The 27,971-nt window shown below is 45.8% G+C and overlaps 1 protein-coding gene across 1 annotated transcript in view; it reads right to left on the bottom strand.

Moving 5' to 3' along the window:
* Positions 1–9,230: 9,230 nt before the first annotated feature.
* Positions 9,231–27,971, bottom strand: part of LOC132073288 (potassium voltage-gated channel subfamily KQT member 1-like) — a 401,881-nt gene continuing 383,140 nt past the window's right edge. Inside the window, exon 17 of the mRNA XM_059472242.1 lies at positions 9,231–10,121. Within this exon, the coding sequence (XP_059328225.1) occupies positions 9,981–10,121 (141 nt within the window). The 3' untranslated portion in view covers positions 9,231–9,980. The remainder of the gene's footprint in view (positions 10,122–27,971) is intronic.

Genomic DNA, 27,971 nt, shown 5'->3' with positions numbered 1-27,971 from the left:
CCCCTGCATTTTAAAGGGAACTGGACTTGGAGATGCCTTGGTGGTGTTGAAAGGCTCAGCTGAACACAGGCATCCCAGTTTCGGTGGGATGACGGGAAGTCTGTGACGGATGTGTAATTAGTTTAGACCTAGACATTCCAGGCCAGTCTGCCACACCAGAAACATCCATTTTTGGAAGGCGTTTGCCTCAAGTTAGGGCTGTAGAATTCTGACCCATGGACAATGGCTGCTGCCAGTGCAGCATGGGTGTAAAACCACAATGGTAGAAACCAGAGTGAGAGGGAAAGGGGAGCCCTCACATCCTCAGCTACTCTGAAACCTCCTTTGTCTTTGGTTCAGGTGGCTGCCCCTTCTTTTCAGAAGCCAAGTGAACCTAAGCAAGGCTTGGATGTGTCATATCTGCATGCCTGAGCCCAGGATGGTGAGATGTAGGGTCACTCTTTCAAGGGAAATTTGGCAGCTGTGCTCAGAGCTTCTCGGTCCATAGAAGCCTCACCTGTCACTGGGACTTCTTGGCCAATGACAACCACCATGGCTTGGAAAGAGATCAAGAAAAGAGCTGGGAAAATTGGAAATGGTTCAGAAAAAAGCTCACCAAGGGATCTGAAGCCTATGAAATCTGCCTTGCTTTGGGAGTCATCAGAAGCTCCACGTGATTTACTCAAGGGAACGCTGCAAAGTGATTTGGTAGAAACATCTGTGAGGGCAGTGACTTCTAAGAAAAAAGCAAGATGATTTACTCTTAGTTTATCTGCAAGACTCTGTGACTGAAAAATGCCTTTGGAAAAACTTGGTCACAAAATCTTATTTATTTTGTGAAGGATTAATTTCACCACTAGAACAGCAGACTGTCCATCACCGAAAGAGTTGACAGCAAATCTGAAGCTTTTCTCCAAGCCATGGCCTTAGCCAGGCATGATGATCACTGCACTTTTTAAACTCATAAGAATGGAAGCTTCTTTATATGTGAATATTATATATTTAAAAATCTGATTAAAAATAAGAATAATAGTAATAGTAAAAGTCTGAGTGAACAAAAAATGGGAATTAGGTGCATGAGTGACAATAATGAACTACAATGGTGTGTGAATACAGAGCCACAGAATTTTTATTCTGCCTTTTTACTGTGCATTTTGCTGCTCCAAAAATGCCCACTGTCTTCAGTGGAAAAGCCTAGAGGAAAAGGCAAGGCTTGTCCTTTTAATGCCTTCCTTCCCCCTCTCCCAGTGGATCATCTGGGAGACCGAAAAATGGCAGAGTTTTACCACAGGGGGTGAGGGTTTGAGCATCCTTCAAACACCCACCCATGAACACCAAGGGAAAAGCAGGGATGCTGTGTGCTGTCAGATGCTGGGTTCCCCTCCCCTTGCCTCCTCCCCACCTGTTCCAGCCCCTCTGGAAGTGTGAGATGGGATTTCAGGGAGTGATGTCCTTGGGGGGTGAGGTGGCAAGGCTCACACAGCCAGGATAAAATGTCCAGGTGCATGGAGCTGGGATGTAAACATTAAAAAAAAGAGAGAGGAAAAAAAGAAGAAAAGGCTCGTGTGTGCATGCACACAAATCAATAAAAAGTGCAATGCATCTTTCTTTAATTAAATCCCACCCTGAATGGGCTGGGCAGCCCCGACCTCTGCCCCTCCAGTTTGCTGACTGGCACAGCTGTTAGTAAATCACCTGCTGGGGCTGCTCTCCAGGGCTTTAAAGGTCATCTGTCAGCCACTGCTGGGGAGAGATAAAGAAGAAAAACAGAACCAAAAAAAGTCTGGGGTGAAGAAAAAAGGTACTTTATAAAAGCAAAGCCATTTGAGTGCTCCAGCTTTTCCAATGTTTATGTTGCTGGCACCTGTGGGTGGGGGGCATTTTATTCATCCAGTTTCCCTGATTCTTTTGTCTGCATTTTGCCAAGTTTTCAGCTACCTTTATACTCCTTTTGTTTTAAGCTTTTCCTCCCTGCAGGGAATAGGAACAGCTTGAGCCTGGATTCAGTCCTGTGTGACTGGGTCCCTGTCAGTGACACCCTGGTCTCTGCTGGCCTCCCTACCCCTGTGGACATCTCCTCCTCTCACACAGAGCAGTCAGCCCTCATCCTCCTCACTCCCTGCTCCAGCTTGTGCCAGGAGCAGCCAGAAGGAACTGGGCAAGCTCAGCCTGGTCTTTAATTTCCAGCAGCCCAGGCTCTCCACAGCAGTCACCTCAAACAGGGCTGCCTGTTGAAGGCATGATTTCACCCAAACTGGGGAGCACACAGAGCAGCTCCATCCCAGCACATGAAAGAGCATGATTGTCATAGGTGATTCCTTGCCACAAACCACTCCTTCAGCTGTTTGTGCTTGAAGGGATAAGCTGGCTTTGTGCTCATTCAACACTTGCACTGTCACCTTAATTTTCAGCCTCACACAACATGCTGCCAGTGAAAATGATGTTATTTTTGCAAAATGGGTACATGACCAAGGCCCAAATAATCTGGGAGTTTTCCCCCACCTGATAATTACTGACATATTTTCAATAACTTACCTTTTAAATTCAGCACTGAACATGCAGCAACATTGTCAGACATTGATCCAAGTGAGGCAGAATGTGCAGTTTCTGCTGCAGTTGCCATTTTTGTTTTTTGCTTTGGGATTGAACTAGAGGGAAGCTTAGGGATCTGAGGACTCCCTCAAAGTAGTGCTATTCACAAAATGGATCACAGTCACTGGGCTCCTCTGTGATGTCCGTCTCTAGTTGTGTCTAAACTTGGGTTTTCCATGGGATGAAAATTACTGTCTGCCAGGTAATATATGGCTTTGAAGGTCACTGGGAAATTTTTACTCCAATTCAGAGCTCCAGTAAGGTTAGTGAAACCAGGGGCTTTTTTAAACCTACCAACTGCTTATGGTAAGAGAGCTCAAGCCAAATTCATCCATAGCAAAAGTCCATGCCTCCAGTAGGTTCGTGTCTGCTCTGAATTTCACCTGCTTTGAGCACAGACCCATCAAGGACAAAACCTCTCAGTGCTCTGTGTCTGCAGAAATATTCCTTCTTTTCCCTGATGCTCTTCCATGGGAAGGAAGGGCTGTAGCCTGCCAGCTGCAGCCCTTTGGACCAGTTCTGGGTTGATGCTGAAGTTTATTGCCAGCTTTCCTAAAGCAATAGCCTTCCTTATCTGGAGGACTGGCTTAACTGGACTGTGGTGTGGGGAACTGCATGATAACACAGAGGGGAGAACGCACGAGCTCAGTGAAAGGGACACCCATGGCTCTGAGGATGGAGGCTCTGCTGCTCTCCCACTGCACTCTGCCTGTCTCCAGCCAAAGCAGCAGCTCCCTGGGAGGTGGCCAGTGGGGCTGGTGGAGTCCAAGAGTGATAACACTCACGGCGTAGCCAAACTGAAGAGTTTGGCACAGCACTGATGTGTAACAGGAGCTGTCCCTCGCTCTTCTTGGCCTCCTGACCCACTATCAAACAAATGGAAACTTGTACTTACAATACCAACCATTAGAAATAGAAAGGAGGGAAAAAATCGGTAGCTGGCAGGATCATTTGTTTAGGTTGGAAGAAAGGAGCTGTTTAGTGTTTCAGAAAGGGGAAAATTCTCAGCAAAGAAAACAAAGGGAATAAGGACACTGAATCAGGCAATTGTTCTTCTGCACAAGTGGTCCCTTTCCCCCTCACATGTTGATGATACAAACCCCAGCCCCTCCACCAGGAACACTGCCTGCTTGAAGGGCCTTGCTGACCAGGGTGCTAACAACCCAAGGTACACAGCTGTAAAGAAGAAAAGCTGCATTTTAGCTAAGCATAAGTAATGCTCAACAGGCATTTTTGAAATGTGAATTTTCCCCTCTAAGGCTGAGGTGAGTCTCAGGCAAACGCTTCGAGGCATTGTTGTTGAAAATTATGATTCTTTGGTTAAAGAAAGAGCAACCTTTGCCTGCCTGATTGGCCAGGCAAGGTACAGCAGTTACATTAATCACAGAGCTCAAAAATTCCCTTCCCCTCGCTGCTTATGTCAGGTCAGTCCCTTGCACGCAGTTCCACCCACCCCAGGGGGAGATCAAACAACAGAATGAAGATGAGTTAAAATTCTGTTCACAAACCCACATTGCCAAATCCAAGCTCTGAGACAAACATGTGTTCAGCCAGGAATCCAGGCAGAGACACTGTACTTCTACAGAGTCATTTGGGAGCCACTGTAACCCACAGGGAGGGCTAAACACGAGGTAGTAAGTGTTTTGGCAAAAGAGCTCCTTGTAGGGAGGATGCTCTTGGCTGTTTCTCTCTTTGCTGGATGACAAAGAGAGGGAGGGAGCTGCAGGGAGCACATCCCCAGCAACAGGAATCCAGTCCAGAGCTCAAGATCCTCTGGAGGCTAGAATAGAATGTGGGAAAAGAGATAATGACCATTAGTTAATTAGACTTTTTTTCTCTCTTTTGGTGTCTGATATTTCCAGCTACCTTGGAGTGTCTTTTGACTAAGCAGAGGTTTCTTTACCCGAGAAAAGAGGTTGCTGAGATGGACTCAAACCTTTTCCTACCATGGAGGTAGCGCAGAACCATCTTGGCTGGGCTATGCTGCAGCTGGAAATTATATCTGAGAAACATCTACCCTGAGTCCTTCACCAGCCTTTTCCTTGGCCATTACAATGGTTCTAGCATGTACTCCTTCAGAATACTAAATAATGCAGTTTTGATGTTTGGGATTCTTTAGCTGGTGGCATTTTACTCCCTAAACCATGGTTTTCTTTTTAGACACATTGTTCAGATTGTTCAAAAGAGTGCTGAATGAGCTCTGCTGTTTAGGGCTGCATGAGATACAACACATCCTAAATGTATTGTCAGTCCAGACCCTTCAGGGCTTAGGCTGGAAACATCAGTGAGAAGAGAAAACTCTTTGAGCTACTGAAAAAAGGGGCACCAAAAGAGCCCTGCTGATTTGCTACAGCTACTGAGTTGGGAATGAAGCTGTCCTGGTCCTACAGAGATTGCAGGGACTTCCAGCACGGGTTCCTCTGGTGATACCACATGCAGGCACTTGGATGAAAACATCCAGGGCTGCTGGACAGGCCACTTCTGAAAGGGGCAGCTGTGTCAGGAGAGCCTTTTCTCACTTTTTACTCTCCAGAGATGAAGAGAGTGTTCCAGATGAAGCAGCAGATTTGTGATCTGTCCCCCACATCATCTGTTCTGGGGGCACAGTTACCTTTTCTAGGGAATGAAAACCCCCAGCTGATGGAAGCTGAACTTTTATTTCCCTCACTGCTGCAGCCTTATCATAGACAGGACTTTAATCCCACACATCACTTAAGAAATATCACCATTAGAGATCAGAGTACACATCACTTAAGAAATATCACCATTAAAGATCTGAGTACACATTTTGAGATAAGATTGGTTCGTGATATTATTACTGACTATGTAATTATGGAAATGAGAAAATAATCCCCTGGGGCTTTGTTGTAATGACTTCTGAGCATCTTGCATCATCACAGGCAGACAGCAGACTTCAGGATGTCATGCATTATTAGAAGGAATGTGGAAAATCTTGTTTGGGTTGGTGTCGATGTCTCTGGTAAGAGAGGACACAGTGTATCTTCCACAGTGAAACTGGATCAGGTAGAAAGCCATGTGATCTTTTGGAAAAAAGGAATCTCATCTTTACTTGATCTACACTCTTGCCTTTTGATGCACTGGTGAACTGCACTCCTGACAGCTGCCCCTGCTGATCCTGTGGCCTTGGGAGACCTTGGCTGCCTGGGCTGTGCCTCTGTTCTGGGTCCAAAGGCAAAATGGGACCAGTGCAGATGTGGCTGCAGTGCTGACAACCTCATGGGCTGTAGAACATTGTCACTGTTCCACTGGAGCAAGAGGAGGGGCTGTAGGAGTGACCTTGTGAGTGCTCCCTGCTCAGCAGCTGCACTCCCATCCAGCAGAAATGAGTGAACCAGAGTCAGTACAAATGGAAATAAAAACACACATGGATTTCCCCTGGGAATGCTTTCTGTATTTTGCCTTGTGTTGGAGCCACTGCCAAGGGCGAATGCATGGTAGCACCCGTGTTTGTACACGGGGGAACAAGCAGGACCCTGGGGCTGCTGACCAGCCAGCCTCACCTCAGTGCCCAGTAAGATCATGGGACAGATCCTTCTAGAAGTCCTGTTGAATTATATGGAAGACACGGAGGAGATTAATGAGACTGAACATGACTTCAGCAAGTGCAGTCATGCCTGACTAATCCACTTACCTTCTACAGCAATGACAACTGAGATCAACTACCTGCACTTCTTCAAGGCCTTTGATAGACTCCCCCTTGCCATTGCTAGTTTGGAATTGGAGAAATATGGATGGACGAGGAATTGTCTGGATGGAGTTTCAGTTTACAGATCAATGTCAAAATGGAAACCAGCAATGAGGGACTTGCCTCAAGGGTCTGTACTGGAAAAAAAATACTTAACATCTTCCTCAGTGCCCCCTCAGCAGGTTTGTAGGTGACAACAAGCTGAGCCAGGCATGGATGGGCTTGAGGGAGGGGATGCCATCCAGAGGGACCTGGACAGGCCTGAGAAGTGGGACCATGAGAACCACATCCAGTTCAACAAGGCCAAGTCCAAATGCATTAATATACAGTTTGTATGCCCGTACCAAACCATCTTTGCTCAGAGGAATGGTCAGGAAGTGTCACCACGTGGTCACATCAGTGCTAATTCTGTGTGCTTTTCCCCCTGGGCAATCAGAAAGATTTTGCTGGATGGCAAATGGACTTCTGTCTTAGGTGTGAGTGTGGATATTTTCTTAAGCATGGCTAAGCTATGTTGCTTGAATTTTTTTGACCATGAATCTCTTCATATGGTGTGAAAATTGATGTCTCCCACCAGGCTTCTTCCTTCCTCCTGCAATTTGCTCAAGCCACACCCTCATCTCTCCATTCTGGCAGTGGGGAGTGTGCTGGTCACAGGTCCTGCCACACTGTGGTGTCCACAGTGCCAGCTGTAAAGTGGATGTATGGCCAGCACTGCTGGGTTTTCAAACCTGTGAAGGTTCAGGCTCTGGCCTCACTCAAGACTTTCTGGGGAAACCCTGGCTTGAGTTTAAAACAGACACATGTGCACACACACACACACACGTGCACAGACAGTCTGGCACACATTCTGTTTTTGTGGAGGGACCACTGCGTGCCTCTTTATCTTCTCCTCCCACCCACTCATCCCTTCTGACACTCACCATAGCTGTGACCACTTGTATTCTATTCAGCTGGATTTTCCAGGCACTTCAGAGTAGTAGGTGTTGCTATATATATAGTGCCTAAACACTTCTGTGGAGGCTGAAGAGTAAGTAAAACACTGTTGCATTACTTGGTCCACCAAGTGATCAGGATATCCCTCACACAAATGTCTGCAGTGTTGCAGGAGGAAATGTCACCTTGTGTTGGCCACAGCTGTCCCTGAGCTCTTCTGCTGAAAGCTGCACTGCTCCCCTTAAGAATCTTGGTGGCAAAAGGATCTCCAGGCAGATTTATTTTCTTTTACCTGTGGCTGATGAAACAGTGTTAACCCTAATTTGGTGTCCAGTGTCCATTTAGCTCTGGCTGGCCACAGTCAGGGAGGTTTTATGAAGGAATATTGCAGAAGCTCATGACCCTGACTGAAACCAGGAGGAGCTCAATGCTCTGGCAATGATTATTTACTGTTTGTCCCATGTTACATGCTGTATTTGGTCATGTTCAGTAACTCTGCAGTAATCAGACAAGATGGAATGGCGGCTTGTCAGCTGATTTAATTAAAACCACATTGTTTCTTTTTTTTTTTTTTCTTTTTTATTGCCTCTCACACATCATTAATATTCTGTCTAAGACGCGCCTGCAATCTAAAGATTGGAATCAGTCTCATTGTGCTCTTTCCAAGCTTGAATTCCCAGACACACAAACCTGGGAAAGAGTTTTAAAGGGACAGGTAATAGTTAGAAACTAATTTGATTACATTGAAATGGACCACTCATTTGTCCAAATAAATGCTTATTAGGGGACCAGTCTTTCAGGTTGCTTTTAAATGCAATGCAGGCTTGGCTTTCACGGATATGAGTGGGAATAGAATATATTTAGGATTTCCCAGGAATCAGGTCTTTGCTCTGCAGTCTTCTGCTCATTCAAATTGTTGGTTATGCAAATATATTAAAAAGACTCAAGTAAGTAACACTGCACCCATTTTAGCTTGGTTTATTATTTAGGTTTTTAGCAGCAGTGCTGTATTGTCCCTTTTCTGAAGTGCCAGGTAAGATCCATTTCATGGTGGCAGTGTTAAGGAAACTCACCAGTCAGACCATTCCCTCTGGGGCTCTCTGGCAGTGGCACTCCCAAGTTCAGAGACTTTCTGGGGCTGAAGGCCCTTGCCCTGGCTCCCCACACATCCCCCTCACATCACACCAGCTTTGCCATGGCAGAGGTGGCAGAGTCCCACACGTCTCATTCCATGAAGCCACTTCTTCCTGGGGCAGTGACACAGAAACTCCCCAAGCTGCTGCCTCCAAGGAGGGACCCCAGCAAAGGAATCCTGGGATTTTATCCCATCACAGTCTCCCCATGGCCAGTCCCCATCTCCATGTCCATCCACCTCGCTGCCATCACTGGTTTCCATCTCCCTTGTTGTCCAAGGTCGGCAATTCCCAGCTGCTGCTGCTGCGTCTCAGTGTCCATTCACCTGGCTGGCTGTCACCTGCCTTTGTGCCCTTTGTCACCCCAAAGGTCAGCAGTTCATCCTCTTGTCCTGGGCTCCACCCAGAGCTCAGCCTGTACTTCAGTCTGCATTTAAACCTGCATCTCAGCCTGCATTTCCATCTTCAGCTTGCCAGCCCAGCTACCTGCACCAGGGGTGTTCCTCAACAACAGCACGTCAGCCAGCATGTGCACTCGATTTACAGCCAGATTACAAGGCAAAAAATAAATCTAGCATTGAACATTATACACAGCAGTTTATTTAAACAGCCATTAGCTTTCATCAACAGTGTGTGCATTTCTGTTTTCTTTAAGGAGCCCTGCCACTCTCAATCACAGCTGCAGCCCTCCTGCAGCACCCTGCTACCCCGTGGCTCTAACCCAGCTTCACAGAGACAGCTCATAGCCAATTACCATACAGGTTCCTTATGTTAAAATTAAGGCAACTGGAGTCAACAACCTCTGCTGAATGAAGGTAAAAGCTTGAGAACATTTTGCATAACAGTCATCAGAGTAGCTGATAACTATTACAGTGTTCTGGTGAAGTAAGCCTACGCAGATCCTATCTCTCCTGCCTGTCTGTTCCAACATGCATCTCATCTCACTGGCAGCCCTTTGCTTTAATTAGCTGAAGTCTCTGCTTCAGCCTTTCATATGTCAACCAGCCTGTGTACACTTCCATATTTTTAATCAGTAGCCTGTTGTCTTTACTTTGTCATTCGCACCAGCATATAAATCTGCCCTTCTTATGATCCTCACTGCTTGGTAGAAGTCAAAACATGCTGTTTAATTTTCCTGTTCACTGATTTCCATTTGTTTCATGTTCAAATGCTGGCTCCTTTCCCCCTTTGGGGCATGCTGTGAGCATTAAACTTAGTGATTAAATGCCAGAAGAACAGTTCTTTTCTCCTTCCATGCCCACAAATGGGTCATCCTAACCCTGGCTGGGATGCTTCCCTTGACAGCGTGCCCTGTGCTTGTGTGCTCAGCCCGAGTGGGGCTGGGGGATGGGAGCTGGGCTGCTGCTGGCTGCCAGAGTTCAGCTAAAATAAAATAAAACAGGTGCAGAACTTATGTGCTCTCCTAAGGTCGTGGCTGGCTTCTTGCTGTTTCTTCTCTTTTTTTATTTTTTTTTTCAGTTTTTTTTCATCCACTAGTGCAGATTTTTCATTTATTTAATTTATATTTCATTTCACCCGTGACATAGATGAGGACACCAAGAGTGAGAGATACCCAGACGTGGAAGAGCAGGAGGGTCCCGTGTGGCTGTCCCCTGGCTTTCACATTTCCTGGGTCACTGGGGGGACTCTGTGGGTGTCTGTGGGTGTCTGACAGGTGGGGTGGCTGCCCCTGGCATCTGTGTCTGTGCCTGATCCCCCAGCTGAGCCTGCAGGGTGCTCAGGATGTCATCCAGCTTCTGGTCCATCTGCATGACCTGTTAGGGAATCAGAGAGCAGAAGAGCTGTCAGATGGTTCCAAATGCTGCTGGTGAGAGGCATTCTGAGGCCAAAAGCAAGGGAAAAGCCTGGTAGGGAGCATGGGCATCTGAGAGCCACCCACTCCCTGAGTTTTGTCCAGCCTGCTGCTCTGGAGCAGATGACACTGCAAAGTCACAGGGACAATGGCAGCAGAAGGACAGGACATTGCTGGCCCGAGGACTCAATTCAAGCATTTTGTCTCTCAGCCTTTTCCCAGGGCTGGTGATGATGCATCCTGCAAACATCTGCCCTGAAACTCTCCTTCACTCTTCGCTTTATTGTGAATGTTTTTTTCCCAGTACCTCTCCCAGCCCTCACCACCCTTGCTTGTGGGACATCATGCTTTCCATGACTGTCCTGGGAAATGGAACAGCCTCCCCTCCCTTCCCACTGTAAATGGATGCCTCGGTGATACATGTTGCAGTCAGAGATCTCGCCAGATAGGGTGTTTATTCCCATGCACTTTTAGGAGGATAGCCTACTAAAAACCTCATATTAACACCAATGGCTTCATTAAAAAAAAAAAAAAAAAAAGAAAAAGAAAAAAGAAAAGAAGAAACAGCCGTTCAGCCATTCAATAGGAGGGCATGTTAATTCCTTCTTTCATTTCTTTGCTTTATAGCTGAAATTTCTCAGCTGTAGTCCCTAGTAGAGGAGTCCTTCTTAATTGTTATTATTATTATCATTATCATTAAGCAGGGAAAGGCACATATGAATTTTTAAAGGGAAGCTGCACTCATGCTTCCTAGTATTTTTGAAGTTCTGATCTTTCTTTAGGAGCCCATAGCTGGCATTATCCCCTTGTGCTGGTAGGGCTTTCCTTCACTGCAAATGGCTCCCACTCACCTCAGCATCACCCAGTGGGACAGGCTGGGGGCTGGGGGCTGCTTGACTTTACTCCAAAGGCAGAACTATGGCCAGCATCGTGTAATCAGCTGGGATCACTTCTAATGATGCTTGAACACAGTGCAGCTTTGTGTTATAGATGAGCCCAAGAAAAAGGAGCATTTTGAAGAACATTGAATGGTTCACTTTACAGTTATCTGCTGTGAAACTGTGAGCCTCTGCAAACTGTGATCTGTCCCAGTGGGTCTAATAAACTTTGATAGCAAACCTTTTAGAGTGATATCAGATCTAAACTGAGCTTTCATTAAAAAGGGAGGCAGAGAGAATAAGAGGGGGAGAGAACGATTCCAGCCTTTTTCTGAGCAAAGATAACTTTGGAAATGGCCATTGGCAGTGTGGACTGAAAGCTTAGGAGACTGAGATTGCTTTAAAAGCCAAGGCAAGGAAAATCACCTTATCCACTTTTGCCTCTTCTGTCTCTTCTCACTCCAAGTGTTGGCTCCCCTGTGGGCCCCTCAAACCTCAAGGTACCAGGAGCTTATTCAGGTTTTATCTCTTTGGTTACCACTATTGTCTCCTAAATACAACCTGCTGGGGAAAGAAGAAGTAGAGAATCTCTGCTACATCCTAGAGGAAGAGATGTGCTTGCTTCTCTTCCATTTCTGTATTTACAACTGCTAGTTTCTGGTAGGAAAAGCCCTTCTCCCTGCCTCTGTTTAGGTGTGTGGGTTATCTGAGGCAGTGTTTACAAGCAAGAAGGGAGTGTTTAGGATGTGGCTTGGACAGCAGAGACCTTCACTACAATTTCTGCCTTCCAGGTGCATGGCCAGCACTGCCTGACCGGTCAATCACTGACAAAAGCACTGACATTGCTCTGTCTCAGGCTCAACAGCCCCAAATTCTGCTCAGCACTGACTTGGCTGAGAGTCTGAAAGTCACTAGTGGTTTAAGGGTTAAGCAGCATGGAATTAATTTGAAAACCACTGCCTTTATTTTCTCCTCCATTCTTGAAAAGCCTGTTTGGCTGATGCTGGTAATGACTCAACAGAATCTTTCTTAAGCAGAAATGTTGCTGCAGAGCAGAAACCAAAGCAGAACTAATGTATTGCAATAGGGTACAAAGAAGTGTAGGCAGGGAAATGGGATCAGGCAGATGAAAGCTCTTTTAGGGCTTTCTTTTGTGAGGCTTTGTTGATTTTGATCTTCACGCTTTATCTTAGATAAGCTTCGCCTGCATATTCCATATCATTTAAACTCTGCTGGATTTCACTGTATTTTGCCAGCTCAGTGAAAGAATGTGACAGGGAATAATTCAGTGCACTCTATTTTTTCCAGGAGAAGAGGAGGGTGGAGAATATTCATTTGTAGGGATGGAAATCCTTACACAGGGGAGTAGATGACACCACACTTCTGTCACACCTTCCACATGAGGATCAACAAATATTTCCTGAACGCCAGCAAACAAAACGGCACAGTTCTCCTCTGTCAGTCCTACACAGGAGGATTTTCATTACAATTTTTGAGATTAAAAGCAGAAATTAAGTGCAAAAATTAAGTGGCCCATAGGGAGATGTAGGCAGCACCTTGTGGAATTGGAGGTTTTTAAAGAAGGGTCTGATTTGGAGGCTGGTTAACTCTGACCAGGGAGTGGCAAAAGAAGAGCTGTGGACACTCGGCCCGAGGTCAGTAGGATGACTTGCAGGGTTAGAGGAATTTTCACTGGGTGAAGGTTTTTTCCACAGGAGGGTCCTGGTTTCAGGTTTCTCCAAATCCACCTCACAGCTCTGACTTTCCCTAAGCCCAAACAGAAGTTGCCTGTTTTGAGCAACACCCTCAGGCGAGTGCTGGGAAAGGGTTAAACAGAGCAACGCGTGTTTTTCAGATAAGTAAAGTGAGAAGCCATCCAGAGCTGGCTGCAGAGTTTGCAGAGAGATGTGATATGGCCCTCCCTGGCTCAGTGGAGACAGGTGAGCTTGGCAGCTGTCCATGGGCAAATGGCAACAAAACTCCCCTTCTCCCACCTCACAAAAACGCTCCGGAGATGAGCTACAAAATTGTTAAAATGCTTTTGTATCCTTTCAACTGCCCTGTAGAAAGGAGACTTGCAAAAGCAGTTTAAGAATATTGCACTGTTGTTATTGGGACTGTGAGGTGAGCTGAAGGAGTGTTGAAATGTGTATTTATTCTAACATCCCCCCGTGAAAAGGGGGCTGGACTCCATGGTGACATGCAGGGCTGTTAGAAAAAAGAGCAAAAAAAGCAAAAAGGCACAGCAAGCCACAAAGTCAGTCAGAACATGGGGCTCAAGGTGTCCCTCCCCTTCACCTTGAGCACCAGATTGGCTTTCAACACCCATGGGCTGTTTGGGGATACTTTTGAGCCTCTGTTTGTGAGAGCTGCTGATGCTTAAATACATCTTTTTACCTCAGGTGACTCCTGCTGCAGAAAAGGCTTGTGGAGAAACACCCCTGGCATGGCAGCAGGACAGCTGAAGAGGGCTGGGTCATAATGGGGCTTTGCCACATGCTGGACAGATTCCCAGCTCCCATGAGAGCTTTTTATTCTGCCATATTTTGCACACACAGGCCATAAACAAAATGCATGTGTGGAAAATAGTTGCAGTAGCCACATGGTCTCCCCCAGTTCCTCTCACTTTAGGCCAGAAAAATCCCTCCCCTTGTTGGTTTGCTGACACCCCTAGGTTTTGTCTATCTTTTAAATATGATTTATGGAGGCTGGGAAAGCCAGTAGCAGTTATGTGCACAACACACTGACTTGAACTATTTCCAGAGAGGCAGCAGAAGGGGAAGATGGTCTGCTGGAGCACTGGAGTCAATCTGCAAACCCACAAACACACTCACATGTTGCTAAGGCAGTGAAGCTTTGCACGAAACGCTTAACCCCACAGATTACATAAGTTTGCTGTCACCTCCTGGAGGCTCTGCTCTCTGCCTCCAAAGCAGCAGAGTCCTGAGCTCAGCCCACTGAACACCCCTTCTCTAGCAGTGGAGAACTCTGTGCTCTCCAACTCTCTACTCTTGGCTTTACCAATACATTTCCTCTGTTTCCAGCCCTTGTTGTAGGTCCTGCTCCTGAGATAGCTCCAATGAACCAGGATCCATTCTCTGACCTAAACACAGCTGCCTGGAGGGTTTTAACACCAACTGCTTGGAAAAGAGTAGTTTGATAGGTAGGATTTATTTTGTATGGACAGAAGTGTGCATATGAACCTTAGTCTGCCATGAGCTATTTCTACCTGTGGGTATGTGATTCTGATACTCCCGGCTTGTTATTTGTGATAGGTCACCTAAGGCCAGTTTGGTATTAATGCAGTAAAATCAGATGTGATTTAGCTGAACTGGTGCAATCCATTTTATGGATGCTTCCATTTCTGACTCATGTGACATATTGATTTAGCTGAAGCTCGTTATCCAGAAATTTGTACCATTTTCACATATTGACCAGATCTGTCACATGATGTTTCTTCTCATTCCAGATGGTGGATTGATTTGATTAGATCCTGTGTTTAGCTTTATATGCACATCTGGTCTTGTAGCTTCTCTCTGCCTACAGTTACACCCAATTATTCAAACTAATTGCCTATTGTACACTTCGAAGCCTGAATTGTTTGTTTTAGGAATTGCTTTATTTTTTAGCATGTGGATTTATTGCTGCCCAGAGACTGCTGGTTCTGGGAAGGGACATCTTTTGTCTACAGCACTGCCTGCAAAACTGCCTCCCTCCCACCTTGCTTGTCCTGTTAGATATTGCACTGAGGTGGAATGCTGAATCCACTGAAACTTTTTTCCCCTTCAGCAAGGCCAGGCAATGTCAGTGTTGCATTAGCTTGCTGGTAGCTGTGAGGAAGCCAATGGCCACGGCAGGCACAGAGGCTGGGACTAGCCTGGGGAGATTTCTCTTGTGCAAGGTGTGGCTCTGGAGCAAACTCTGCTCCAACCAAGTGCTTATGGATGTGCTTGGAGCATGGGAAGAGTCTTCCTGAGTTCACCAAATATTAAAGTGCTTTGCTGGAGTGGAGCCAGAGTGGTCAACAGTTTGCAGGATTACACTTTCAGGATAAGCTTTTGGAGTCTCCTAAGTACTCAAACACACATATGCCCAGAGATAGAGCTACACTACCATTTCTCAGGTCTCCGGGGAGTAATAATTGTCATCTATCATGACATCCTGCTGGAAAAAACCTTGGCATTCATATTCACAGAGAACTAGCAGCTTGTGTCTCTGAAACAACAGGAGGGCTTTGATGAACAGGATCCCATGAACAGGATCCCATTATCTGGCTGGTTTTGGGATGAGTTGTAACGGAGCTGGAATTGGCGTCAATTCTACAACGATGCTGTAGGAAAAAGGCATCACTGCCAGGCGGGACAGACACAGGGAAACGCCTCACAGGGGGACATCAGTGTCCTGCAGCCAAGTGCCAGCAGCACCTGGCCCAGCTCTGAGCTGTGCTCCCTTGCTGGGCTCTGCAAACAGCACGGAGACACCAGCTCCACACCAGGAGCTCTTGCAGCAGCCTCAAAGGTCAGGTAAACAGGTACATGAGTACAACCTAAATAAGCTCCACTTCCATGTTCTGGCAGATCCAATTCTTCATGAACACACAAAAATATATGAACCACCAGAGTGTCATGTTTGACTTATTCCATGTACCCCTTACTTAGCAGATATCAGGTGTTTATTTTCATTCCATGGGACTTATCTGGATAACACCACCATTTTCCAGGCCTCCCTTCCTTTCTCCCAAACATCCCCACCCATTCTTAGGTCAGGTGTTAATACCTCTGTCAGCCTAGGCTATGGTAATCTTTATTTTAAGTATAGCTTCATTTATTTTGGTTTCCTTCTGCCTTTCCTGTTTCAATGAAAGCACAGAGTTTGTCCCCCTGCCCTGTGCTCCTGGGGTATTTCCTGCCTGTACCCTCTCAGTGAGCACTTTATTTTTGCATTTCCCATGCCACAGCTGCACTGATGAAGCTCCCCAGTAAGATCTGTGTCTGTGGTTGATGTTTTTGGTGTAAGATGCCTTTTGCTAAGCAACTATCACAAGTTGAGCCCTGGCTTTCTAAACCAGGCCTGGTCAGCACTCAGATAATGTGTTACTGCTTTGGGGAAGGTGTGATTTATTTTTTTTAAATGAATCCTTGTTTCCTAAACAAATGAGGTCTGGCTGATGATATATCTATGTGTATATTGCTATGGCAGCTTTGGATTAAGCAGGCCAACTTCAGACATATTTGCCAGAGAATCTTTGCAGATAAAAAGTTCATACAGATTTCTGAAAGTTTGGCACTTGTGCAGAAGACAGACATCCAAATTAGTGCCTCTTTGAAGGAAGGGCAGAAGAGGAAGGTGAACTGTATTATTAGACCCCAGAGAATCCACACAGGATGCCCTGACCACAGGAAAAGCTTTATTCAGCTCTCGCCCCTTATTAGCCTCGGATAATCAACCACAAAATAGAGACTCACAGGAAACCAGGCAGCACAATTTCTCCTGCTCCCAGAAGTACTTGTTTCTGGCTCAAGAAATTCAAGTGGTGCCACTCTTTGAGTGGACATGAGGGAATCTTCCCACAGCTGCCAGCTGAGCTGGGCTCCTGTGAGATATTGTCCCATTTTACCTCTTTCCACGTGCACCTGTCTATCTTTGTGACATTTGGAATTTGTTCCCCCCAGCAGGTGAATGGGACTTTGCAGAACTCCCTGTCTCCTGAGCCATGGACATACAAGGATATTTTTACAGTTGCAGGATGTTTTGTTCCTCACCCTCCCCTGGATCCTGCTCAGATCCTCCCTGTAATCTTTGCCATCTCTCCCTGTGACATGGCTGCTCAGCCGCGCCCGGCATGACGCACTGCCCTGCCATTTCTCAGCTCCTTGCATTGTGTGGCTGCAGGTCCTGCTCAAAGCCAGCCTGGAGACAAACAACAGGCAGAAATAACACAGCCAGCCCGGCCTCAGAAGTGGATCTGCAGCCTCCGTGAGTCACGCTGCAATTTCACAATAAAGCCACCTTGTAAGTTATGCTCCAAGACGCTGATTAATTTAATTTTTAAATCTCCAAACAATACTGGACAGAGAGGAACAATAAAAAGAAAAAGCAGCACTAAGTAGTCCAGTGATGCCAAAGGAGCACTGAGAAAGGAGTGACCTTAAGCCTTTCACTCAGCATTTTAGATGGGTGTGATGAACTTGGTGCTTGCATCTCACCTAACCCCTTGAATAGATGGTATCAAGCCTTCACTTTGGCTTTTTTGAGCTCAGATAAATCCCCTTCGTGAGAATGACATCTAACCACACCAGCCTCATGGCTAGATAGGGTTCACCAGTTCCTGCCAGGGGGAGGTCGCTTTGGGCTGCTTCTTTTCAGTTTGGTTGCAAGAATAACTTGCTGATACTGAACCCAGTGGGAGAATTCCCTTAGTCCAGCCCTGCTGACCTGACATACCTGATGGACTGTGAGTGCCAAGGTAATTTTCATGCACTTTATCACAGCTGTTGATGCACAACTGCTCTTCATTCACACACACAGGCACACACACACGCAAATATCCCTGCTTGAGATTATCAGCCCATCTTTACTTGTAGGGTGGTGAGAAAGGCAAAGCGAGAGGGAGTGTTGTTATTGGGAGGAGCACAGGCATTATGGTGATGGAGATTTAGATAGCAAGACATGTAGGTACTAGAAAAGTTCCAGGCAGCTCTTGTAGGACTTGACCAGGAGCTCAGAAACCCAGGATCCAGTCCAGACCCCAGGCCAGCCTCTGTGCATTGAGCACAAGTCACTTCTTGGATAAGCCTTATCAATATTTGTTAATCATGTGGATCACATAATCTGTGACATGAAATCTCTTGAAATTGGATAGGTTTCAGTCTTGGAACAAAACAAAAGACAAACAAAAAGGTAGCAGTAATCTGATGTGGGGGCTGAAATGTTGGCTGTAGGAAGGAAGGAAGGAAGTTGTGCTGGAAAAAGAAGCTTGGTCCCTGTTGGCAGAGGACATGATGAGAGAAGATGGTGCCTTTGCCTTTCCCAGTGTTGGCTCTTTGAGGATTGACATGGACACGGCAGAACAAGGTTGGAAGTGTGGTGTCCTGGTCATGCCAGGACAAAAAAGTGACCAGGAAGCAAAAGGATGATTGTCTGGGGATCAGAGGCTGTCACTGGGAGGCCAGTCCGGGCTTCTCTTTTCAGTTTACACCATTTTAGCCAAACCCTGAGGCCAGACTAATGGTCTGTGTGCAGATTTGTGCTGCTGTCAGAAAAACCAAGCTCACAACACGCCCTGGCCATTGGGGAGCCTGTCCTGGGCCCTCATTTTGCTGTGCCCTGTTTCAGTGAAAGGAATCCCAGGAGGAGCTGACTTGTGAAGGTCTTGGGAAGTGAGAGCTGGGCCTTTGCACCATGAGCTGCTGTTGAGCAGGTCAAATGAAAACTTCTGCCCTCATTCCTGCTCTGCTCAGCATGGGACAAGTCCCTGGGGCTGCCTTTACACAGCACACTCTCTGAAAGTGCCACAGCCTCTGAAGGTGCCCCAGGACTTTGCACAACACTCACAGGGTGGTTGGAGGGAGAAGCTGCAGAAACACAGGGGGGTGTTACCTGTTTAAATAGCCAGGATTACAAAACATCATTGTTTCCTCATTAAACCACAGAAACCCAGAGCAAGTGAAATATTATCAGGCAGTGCTGATTGAGGGTGTAGCAGTTCTTGATTCTGACTGACTCAACGTGCTTTGTTGAGCCCTTTGGTTTTAGCCTGTCTGGCTTTATCTGTCATTTGATGGATTTTACTGGCTTGCTGGTTTATTAACAGCACATGTATTTTTAATGAGCTGTTGAAAAAGTCATGGCAAGTGGGTGGACTCTGAACTGCCTTGTCCAGATTTGGGCCACAGTGCCCTGGTGCTGAGGGTGTCTGTCTGCCTGTTCAGTCACACCAGGCCAGCATTTGATCCCAGATCAGCAAAACCCACGGGCTTAGATGGTGCAGGAAAAACAACAACATATCAAGGAGCAGTTCATGACTTGATGTGGGATTTCTCAGCACCTGGAAGGGCCTGAACAATTCCAGCACAAACCAGTGCAGGAATGGGCTGTAGCTGCAGCACTGTGTGTGCAGGGCAGCAGAAGAGGCTGCAGGGACAATGAATTTGGCCAGATATTTCTTTTTCTCCTTCCCAAGCTAGAGAATTTATTGCATAGTATGTTCTGTAGCTAAAGAGATGTCCATGGCCATTTAAAACACTGACTGAGAACAGAACACTGAGCAAAGCAAATTTCCCAAACCCGGAATCCCAGCAGCAGCCATTTTCCATTTCTTGCGTGCTTGAAAAATAAGCGAGAATTTTGAAAAATCAGCATGGCTACATCCCCAGGGGAGACTCAAATAAAGCATTAATTAAAGCAGAGAAAGGGAGGTGTCTTATTTGAACTCTGCTGAGCTGGATGGATTACCCATGAAAGCTGGCAGTGACAGGACAGCTGTGTGAAGAAGCCCGTGGCAGAAGCGCCGGTGTCTTGCACAAACAACAGGAGACAGGGCGGGAGACACAGAGCCATAATTGCCACACAGATTTCTTCCTCATGAGGCACTTGCTAAGTCAGCAGAAACCTGCCTCAGTTTTCTGTTGCAAGGCACTGTGCTGTTAATTAAGGGGGGAAAAGAAAATTCAGCTATGCCTACTATTGCTTTTACAGCTCTTCAGCCTTATCCTGCAGGGAATACTGCCAGGGGAGACCATTATATACCTATATATATATTTATTTATATAAAATTTTTCTCCTCCATGTTTCTTCTTTTTTCATGTATCATTGCAGAGAAGAAGTACAGCAATAACAAAAAGGGACATGTATTAACATGAACATGGAGGTGTGGGAATATGAGAATGGCCCAGTGAGATTTCACTGTCCCAGCATTTAGTAGAACAATTTAAACCAGTGCTGGAGTTTTAATTAAGATTTTGGGTTACTGGCTTTGTTGAGGTTCTAGAGGTAGAACTGGGAAGCCATGGAAATCTTTATGCAATTTTCTGCTAGGAGGGAAAGCATATATTTTTCAGATCAGAAAGCTAAAATCCATTAATAAATCCAATAATCCAATAATAAAAGAGGAATAAGCTAAAATTCATTAATAAAATAGATAACACTCGTGACCACTGAGAACCCTACAGATTTAATTGCTTACAATAAGTAAGTAGCTACATCTACTTATAACAGAATTGTACAAATCTTTGAGGTGGGAAAAGACCTTCAAGATCATCATGTCCTACCTTTCCTTTACTTGTATTCACCATGAAGTGTGACTTTAATCTACTGGATCAATATCATCCATATGTCTAAGCCATATTTAATTATTGGCTAGGGTATTGCCCCCAGTCTGGGTGCCAGGGCCATGGATGCCTCTTCCTCCATGTTGAAATGAAAATTTTACTGTTGGCAGATTACTCAGGAGCAGAGGGAAAAAGCAATAGCCCCAAGGAAGGGGTCTTATGCTGTGCTCCAGCTGAGGCACAGTGCACCCCATCAAAAAAAATGGGGTTCCTCACCCTTCTTCCCCTTACCTCTGCACAGTTAGCTGAAATGTCCATGGTAAGGCAAAAAATATTTTTTTTTTTTCTAGGAATTTGAGCTAAGGTTTTAATTACTGTTAATAAGGATGTGGATTTTCTGTCCTGCAAAAAGATTAAGAAAAAATTATCCAAGCCCCCAGACTGTGCCAAGCCTGGGTACAAGTAAACAGTTTCTTTGCCATGCAATTTAATTTCCCCCCTTTATTATTTGCTAATGATCTGCAGAAGACAAAAATCGCTGTGAAATACATGATCCCCTCCCTTTTCATTTTGAAAACACTGAGAAACCTCCATTCAAATCTTTGTTTGTTTTTTGCTCATTATTCCTGAAAAATTCATCAAAGTCAATATGACTCCTTGTGGCGCAGCAGACCCTGCAAATTGTGACTTTTTGATGTAAGACTCCTGCCAGCTTTATTTCAGAGACTTGCACCTTAGAGGAAAAACGTGCCAAAAGCACACAAAATCAGAGAGGAGGGGAAGGTGAGAGTTGCCCCATCCTTGGGCTGTTTGGCTGCAGAGACATCACAGCTCTTGTGGGGCTTCACCTCCATGCCCAGCCCTGGCAGGAGAGGCAGAGGGGAGCAGGACCTGTGTGCACAAGGGGTTGATAGTGAAGATTTGCCCATCTGTGGTGCCAGCCAAAATGCTGTGCCCTCCCCAGCCCTCCCCAGCCTTTCCCAGGGCTCTCCCCAGGCACTCACAGGGATTTCTCAGCTCAGGGTGGTTTCAGTGCCCTGGGTCACAGTGGGATTTTGGACATGGCTCTGTTTACCCACATCATTTGGGCATGGCCAGGGAATGTGGCAATCTGAAGCACTGTTGGAAAGCCAGATGTGGTGCTCAGGAGTGGATCTGCTTGGGCAGCTGCGGAAGATTAAATCCTCTTGTTGGCCACAGGGCAGCATGGGGGGGCACTCGGGACATTAGGCAGAGCTGAGAGAGGCTTTTGTAGTAAAACCAAAAACTTTGCTGGTCCCCAAAGCCTGCAAAGGTTCAGGAGCCTTTCAGTAAACCTGGATTGAGCAGATTTGTAAGTTCAGGGAGGAACCTCTTAAACCACCCTGGTATATGCATGATTTTGAGCCTAGACCCGGCCACACTTGGCACTTTGGAAGTTTTGCTTTGGGTTTTTTGCATACAAATCCAAAACACAATGTAGACTCAGCAGGGAGGAACCGATGCAGACCAAAACTGCTGAGTTTAGCACAGCTCTAATTATAATCTCTTCACAGTGCTGGTTTTATTTATTATTGTTTGTACTGTGGTAGCAGTGAGGGGGCTCCAAGCAGCTCTGGGGCTGCACTGTGGAAAAGGCAGAGAAGGAGGCAGCATCCCCAGCCTGAAGAGAGCATATTCTAAATAAACAAAAAAGATAAAGAATGAGGGAAAGACACAAAGCACGTAAGCAGAGCGATCAGGGGGTGCTGGCAAGGCAAGGCTTTTCTTTGCATCTCTCTTCTCTCACCCACACACAAAATTGTGTTTGTTTATCCTGTAAACTCTTTGGGGTCAGGGCTGCATTTTCCAGAATGTTTAGGGAGACTGGATGCAAGAAATGTTGGAGAAATGGAGGTGCTGAAGGCAGCAGCAGCAGCAGCAGCAGATCAGCAGCCCATGGGACCCCTATGCTGGATTTTGGCAGTGAGGGTGGGAGGAGGAGGAAGGTGGTGGGGAGGAAGGGCAGAGGAGGAGGCTGACTGCCCTCCTTAGCTTGGGTCAGGTCAGAAAACCCACTCTGACACCCTGGGACAAGCCACCAGAGCACTCCATGCTGCAGATTCCTCTGGGGTTGAGCAGGGCTAAAGTGGCATAATTAATTCTTCCTTGGTGTAAAGCGCTTTGAGATACCCAGGTGAAAGGTGCTGGATGGATGCAAAGATTTATTTTTCATAAACCTTTTCACATATTCTTTTCACTTAGGCCAAGTCAAGGCCAAAAGCCAGGAATTTTAGAGAAACATACTTCTCTCTAATTCTATATACATACATATATATGAATATAAAAATACATTTGCAAAAGAAGCCAAGGTATACTTTTTCAGAATGAAGCTTTAAAGTTAGATTTCCTAAATCTATATATAGGATCTTAAATGAACAACCAGATTTAAAATCAGGACACTTCATTAAAACTGAGTTCAGGAGTCCAGCTATGAGTTCTTACTTGAAGATGTTTTGCCACAAGCTGGCTGAAAGTTTCAAATCTTAAAAGAAGTTTTTAATGTCTGGTTTTGTTTTTTATTTTTTTTCCTCAAGGATTTAGGTGAAGGTTTGGGCCAGTTATTTTATCCCAGTTATTCACCACTCTGCAACTATTAATTTAAACAAACAGCCCTCTGAAGCTATTTCTCACAATGGGGAAGATTTATATCTTGAAACTGAAGCTTGTTTTTACACTATTTTCTACACTGCGTAAACATCCAAGGTTGTTATTGCAGCAATCACCAACACAAGCTCTCAGAGCTCCTTGCCAGCCTTGTGATATTTATTGTTTGAAAAGCCCCAGCTCCTGGAGTGAAGTGATTGGATGAGAACCTCAGCTTTCAGTTAAAAAAAAAAAAAAAAAAGAAAAAGTAATTTTGAGAGAAACGGGAAACCATGAGCAGAGTGCAGAGTCAAGGGTCCAAACATCAGAAAGGAGAGCAAAAAAAAAAAAAAAAAAAAACCAAAAAAAAGAAAACCCCACATGTGTTATTATTCTTTAAAGCCTAAGGACACTTAAACCAAGCTCCCCCTTCTAATCTGGCAGAGGGGGGCTGACTCATGGCTTGTGGCTGGGGTTACTCATCACCCTGGAGTGCCCAGAGGTTTTTCCCCAAGGGGCTGCTCACCCTCTGCTGAGCTGCCTGTGGTTGTACTGCCAGGTGCTGGGCCCCAGCCACTTCTATTTTCATTTTAGTTTTTTCCTTTTTCCTTTCAAACCAACTTTACTGGAGCATTTGTTTATGAAAATATCCTGCAGAAGGAATTAGCACCGACTTGGCAAATAGAGACAATAGGTCAACTCCTGGTCCCTCCAAATCTTACAGATATCTTTAAGCTTTCAAAAAAAGAAGAGAAACAGAACTACTCAAAAGTCTTGGCTGCTAAATAGTCAGTAAGGCCATAACAATGTAAAAGCAAATGTAAATATTATATGATGAAATATATTTTTCAAAAAGCAGGTTTTTTCTCAGCAGTCAGATGGGCTTTATATACAGTGGGATGATTCATTCCTGAAGGTAACTCCAGCCTATGAAACAACCCCCTCCATATCATGGCCTAAAATATCTATTTTTTACAATGCTTTTACCTTGTGAAAGCTCATTCAGCCTCCTGGTTTATTTTACATTTGAGGCTGTACTTCTCCCTGCTCTGCTCTCCAGAAACCCTCGGGGGAGAGGGAAAAAAATACAGAGCAGAAACCTGGCTAACCCCAGTGTGACTAAGGGGCATTAATATTGGAAAACCATTGCAAGGAGTGTAACAAAAACACAAGCAGGAGAAAAACAAGAATTATTTCTGCATAGCAAAATAGCACGTGGTGAAACCTTTTGTACACAAAAGGCAGGGTGGGTCCCAGATGAGGCAGCAGAGAGGAGTGTGGTCTTTTCAACGAGCTGAGTGTGCAGCCCATAGCCATGGTGCAGACTGTGTGGTTTGCATTTATTCATTTACAGGGGTACAATTCCCACCTCTCTTCAGGGTGCAGTTAAACCTGACTTCTTCTAAGTGTGGCTTCAGGAATCAGGGCAGCTATAGACCAGCAACAGATGCAGTCACATCTCAGAGGGGAGATAAATCTCCCCTTGCAGGAGTGAATAGATGCCAGAACACTCTGAAATCCCCCTCTTTACCAGAGAACCTTGCATTGTGAATGTGTCTCTCTGCTGGGGCTCGGGTTATGCCTGCAATAATGACCCAGTATTGTCATATCTGTTTCAGACATACTTTGTGAGCTGGTGGAAGACAAATGTTGGACACACCAGTGCCGTCAGCTGCTCCAGTGCTCTTCAGGAACGCCATTCTTCCTATTCCTGCTGTTGATTCAGCCACACACCCTGCCAATAAAGTGCAGCCATAGCTGCCTGACAGGTCATCCCCACTGCACAAGAGGGGCAGTCTGCCAGCCCCAGACAACTTCACCACCAGCTCCAGCATAACCAAATCCCCAAGGGTCATGGCAGCCCCTCCTGAACTGATGTCTTATCCCACTGGCGTCCTGGGGCTTCCCAGACTGCTGGAGCCACAACTGATGAACACAGAGGTGCAGCCTGATGCCATCCTACAGTCCTGGGTGTGCTGTTGTAGCCCAGAATGAGCCTCAAGTGGGGTGTCCCCAGCTGGGAAACCCAGGCCAGGGGAGCTGCTGGCACTGTTTGGTCAAGGTTACAAGGCAGGGCTGAAGTGTCCTCCAGCCTCACATCCAGGGAGGTGCACGAAGGCAAATAGCTGGAACAGCTGGAAGGGAGGACACAACAAACCAGAGACTTCTTTTTGCTTTTGCAGACAGATCAGGGGACAAAGGCAGGTATCCCACAATAATTTGGCAAATACCTCAAGTCAGTGAGATGTGGCTTCACAGAAGAGCTCACCAGTAATGCAGCCCAAAAAGGTGGCACAACCACACAGTTAAACTCAAGCACTGCTCCAGACTTTGGAGGTTGAACCTCAAGAATGCCAGGCTGGGAAAAACTCTGCTGCAAAGACAAAGTCAGACCAACTCAGGCAGATTTGTGGATTGGAATGGAAATGCCCTCACTGTACTGGTTCCTTAATGCCATTTTATTTCTTCCTTCCCTTTTGAAGAGAGCTGTTGTGTGAGCAAACAGAGCCTCAGTTTTCTGGTTGAAGCTCCTGACGCCAGCGATCCTTCACTTGCATGCAGCTCGGAGCTATGTGGAAGTCATAGGGTCAATTTGTTTACCTTGCCTGTGGCAAGGCTTGGGTTCATCAGGTTAATTCCAGTAGTTGCTAAAAGGTCTTGAAATTTTTTTCTCTGGTGTCATATGGCTTTTGCATTTTTTATTTTTTTCCCCCAAAGCAGGGGGTAACCATGAACTGTTCAAAACATACTGAAGTAAACAGCATTTTTCCACATCAAGCTCATCCTGTGGATTAATTCATTTGCATTTCTGGCCCTTTCAAGTGAGGGGAAGTCATACAGATGGCAGCAGTCACTTAAGGTTTTTAAGAGTTATGGTTCACATAATCCAAAATTGATACCAGGACTTCTCATTCCCAGGGAAGGGAAAGATTATGGTGGACATACTGATGTTTTGGGAAAAATCAGGGATTTTTAATAATATAAGAAAAATATATTTTACAGCTGTTATTATTTGTTTAAGTTCAAAGCCTCTGGCGCATCCACACTGATCTGTTGTGAATCACTTCTTTGTTTTTGGTGGTAGAAAAGTTGATTTCATAGTGCTGATTCTACTGGGTCTGGGTTAGTCTTGTTATCCTTTCAGATAATGGACCATTGAGCCCTGCAAACAAGGCTGCTGTCTGGTACCATCAGCTGATTTACATCAGATTTCTGAGATTGAGGAGTTCCAGTTCTTTGGGGTTGTGTATATAGGAACAGTAAGAACTTTACAACAATCAGGGCAGCAAAACACTTTGGTCAAGAACCAGCACTTCTTAAATATTACTGGGGTGAACTAGGCCCGGATACAGGAATGAGTTAATCCTGAGATAACTGTCAATAATTTGCCATTAGCCATGGCTATTGATTCTGCAGCCTGGTGAAATTACCATGTAAAAAACCCCACAGTGGCAACAGCAACAAAGTACAGTGTTTTCTGGCAGGCTCTGTGAGCCCCTTCAATGCAGGAAGCAATAGATTATAAACAACTTTTATTTTAATCCCTGCAGGACGCATTGTGAGAGTCCAAAAACAAGACCTGTTTTTCTCAAAGCCCTCCAGAGGAAAAAAAAGTTCTTGATATCCCAATACAATATCAAAGAGATCAGCAAGTAAAGAAAAACTATCTGTTCCTGGCAAGACATCAGAACAGCTCCCACAAGTTTATAGTTGTCCAGCAGATCATCAAAAATAGAGTTTTGCTTGGCTTCAGGACTTTTTAGTGCCAAGAGGTGGTGCTGATTGTGAGATGCTTGGTATTTTCAAGTGTGCCAGCCAAAGGACTGCTGAGGGATCATAAGTGGTCCTTAATATGTGAAATTTGTTATTTCTGGGCTATTTTATGCATAAACTGGTTTTTCTGTGAGCAAAATGCTCTGTGGTGTGCTCAGTGCAGGCAACTATTGTGCACACAGAAGCTTCTATTTGCACACCTAAAAGTGTGCACAGATCTATTTCCTGTGAGAAAACCCTAATATCTAATTCTTAGATGTACACAAGTCCATCAATATTTGCAGTGCTCACCATGAGCACATCACAGGGGTTTATTTGCACAGATTTTTTTTGGGCAGAGATGGAAGGAAGTCAGCTTTTCCCTGGCACCAGTGACTAGATATGGGGTTTTTTTTCCCCCATCTTTCCCTTTTCTTCTCTCTGTTTGCACCTCCAGGGCAGTGACAAGGAGCTGATTGAGCGGCAGTGGCCAGGGGACAGCTGCAGGGCTCAGGCCCAGCAGGAAGGGACAAGTGGGGCTGTGGTGTGGGCTGGGCTGGGAGCTGGGCTGCCACACTGCAGAGGGACTCTGCAGAGAAAAGCAGCCAAATGCATGAAAAGGACTTCTGGCTGTAAAGGAAACCTGGGTTTGGGGTTCAGCTGCAAAATTTTCAGAGCAGACAGTCAGGAGGTCAGGCTGTGCTGGGGAGGGACAAACATGAGGTCTCTGGGAGCACAAGCACGATGATTTTGGCAAATCTCCCTCAATGTCAGCATAGGCTTTGACTCAGATGATGCTGTAAGGCCATTTCCATCTTCACACACAGCCTTGCCATCTGCTCTGAGCCATTTTACAGTCCCTGTTGACCCTTCCTAGAGACTAGCAGGGTATGGCACTTCTCCAAGGTGACCAAAGTGGTCACTTACAAACACCGCCCTGGGAATGCACAGCTTTCAGGACATACCAGGTGGGGGCTGGTGCTTGCCCATGACTTTGCAGAGCTGCTGGAGGGCTGTAACACCTGGGCTAGCTCTGGAGGAATCTCCTTGTCGCTGCAGAGTGCCCCATGCCCTCCTGTGTGTCCCCCAGAGACCTCAATCCTGGTCCTTGTCCCTCCAGTGCTGGGTGCTGGATGGTGTCTGTGCCCACAACTGCTTTGTGCACTCTGAGCTGCTGAGCCTCCACCTGGCATAACCCACCCTAAAATGTCTCAGACAAAATGCACAACACACCCTAAATATGTCCCAGTGCCAACATTCAAACCCTGTCACTTTTAAAGGTCCTGGTCCCACAGAAATGACGTCCTT

Source organism: Ammospiza nelsoni, chromosome 5 (genome assembly GCF_027579445.1).
Source record: "Ammospiza nelsoni isolate bAmmNel1 chromosome 5, bAmmNel1.pri, whole genome shotgun sequence".
Lineage (NCBI taxonomy): Eukaryota > Metazoa > Chordata > Aves > Passeriformes > Passerellidae > Ammospiza > Ammospiza nelsoni.
Note: the sequence above shows the minus strand (reverse complement) of the source record. Positions and strands in the feature narration are given on the sequence as shown.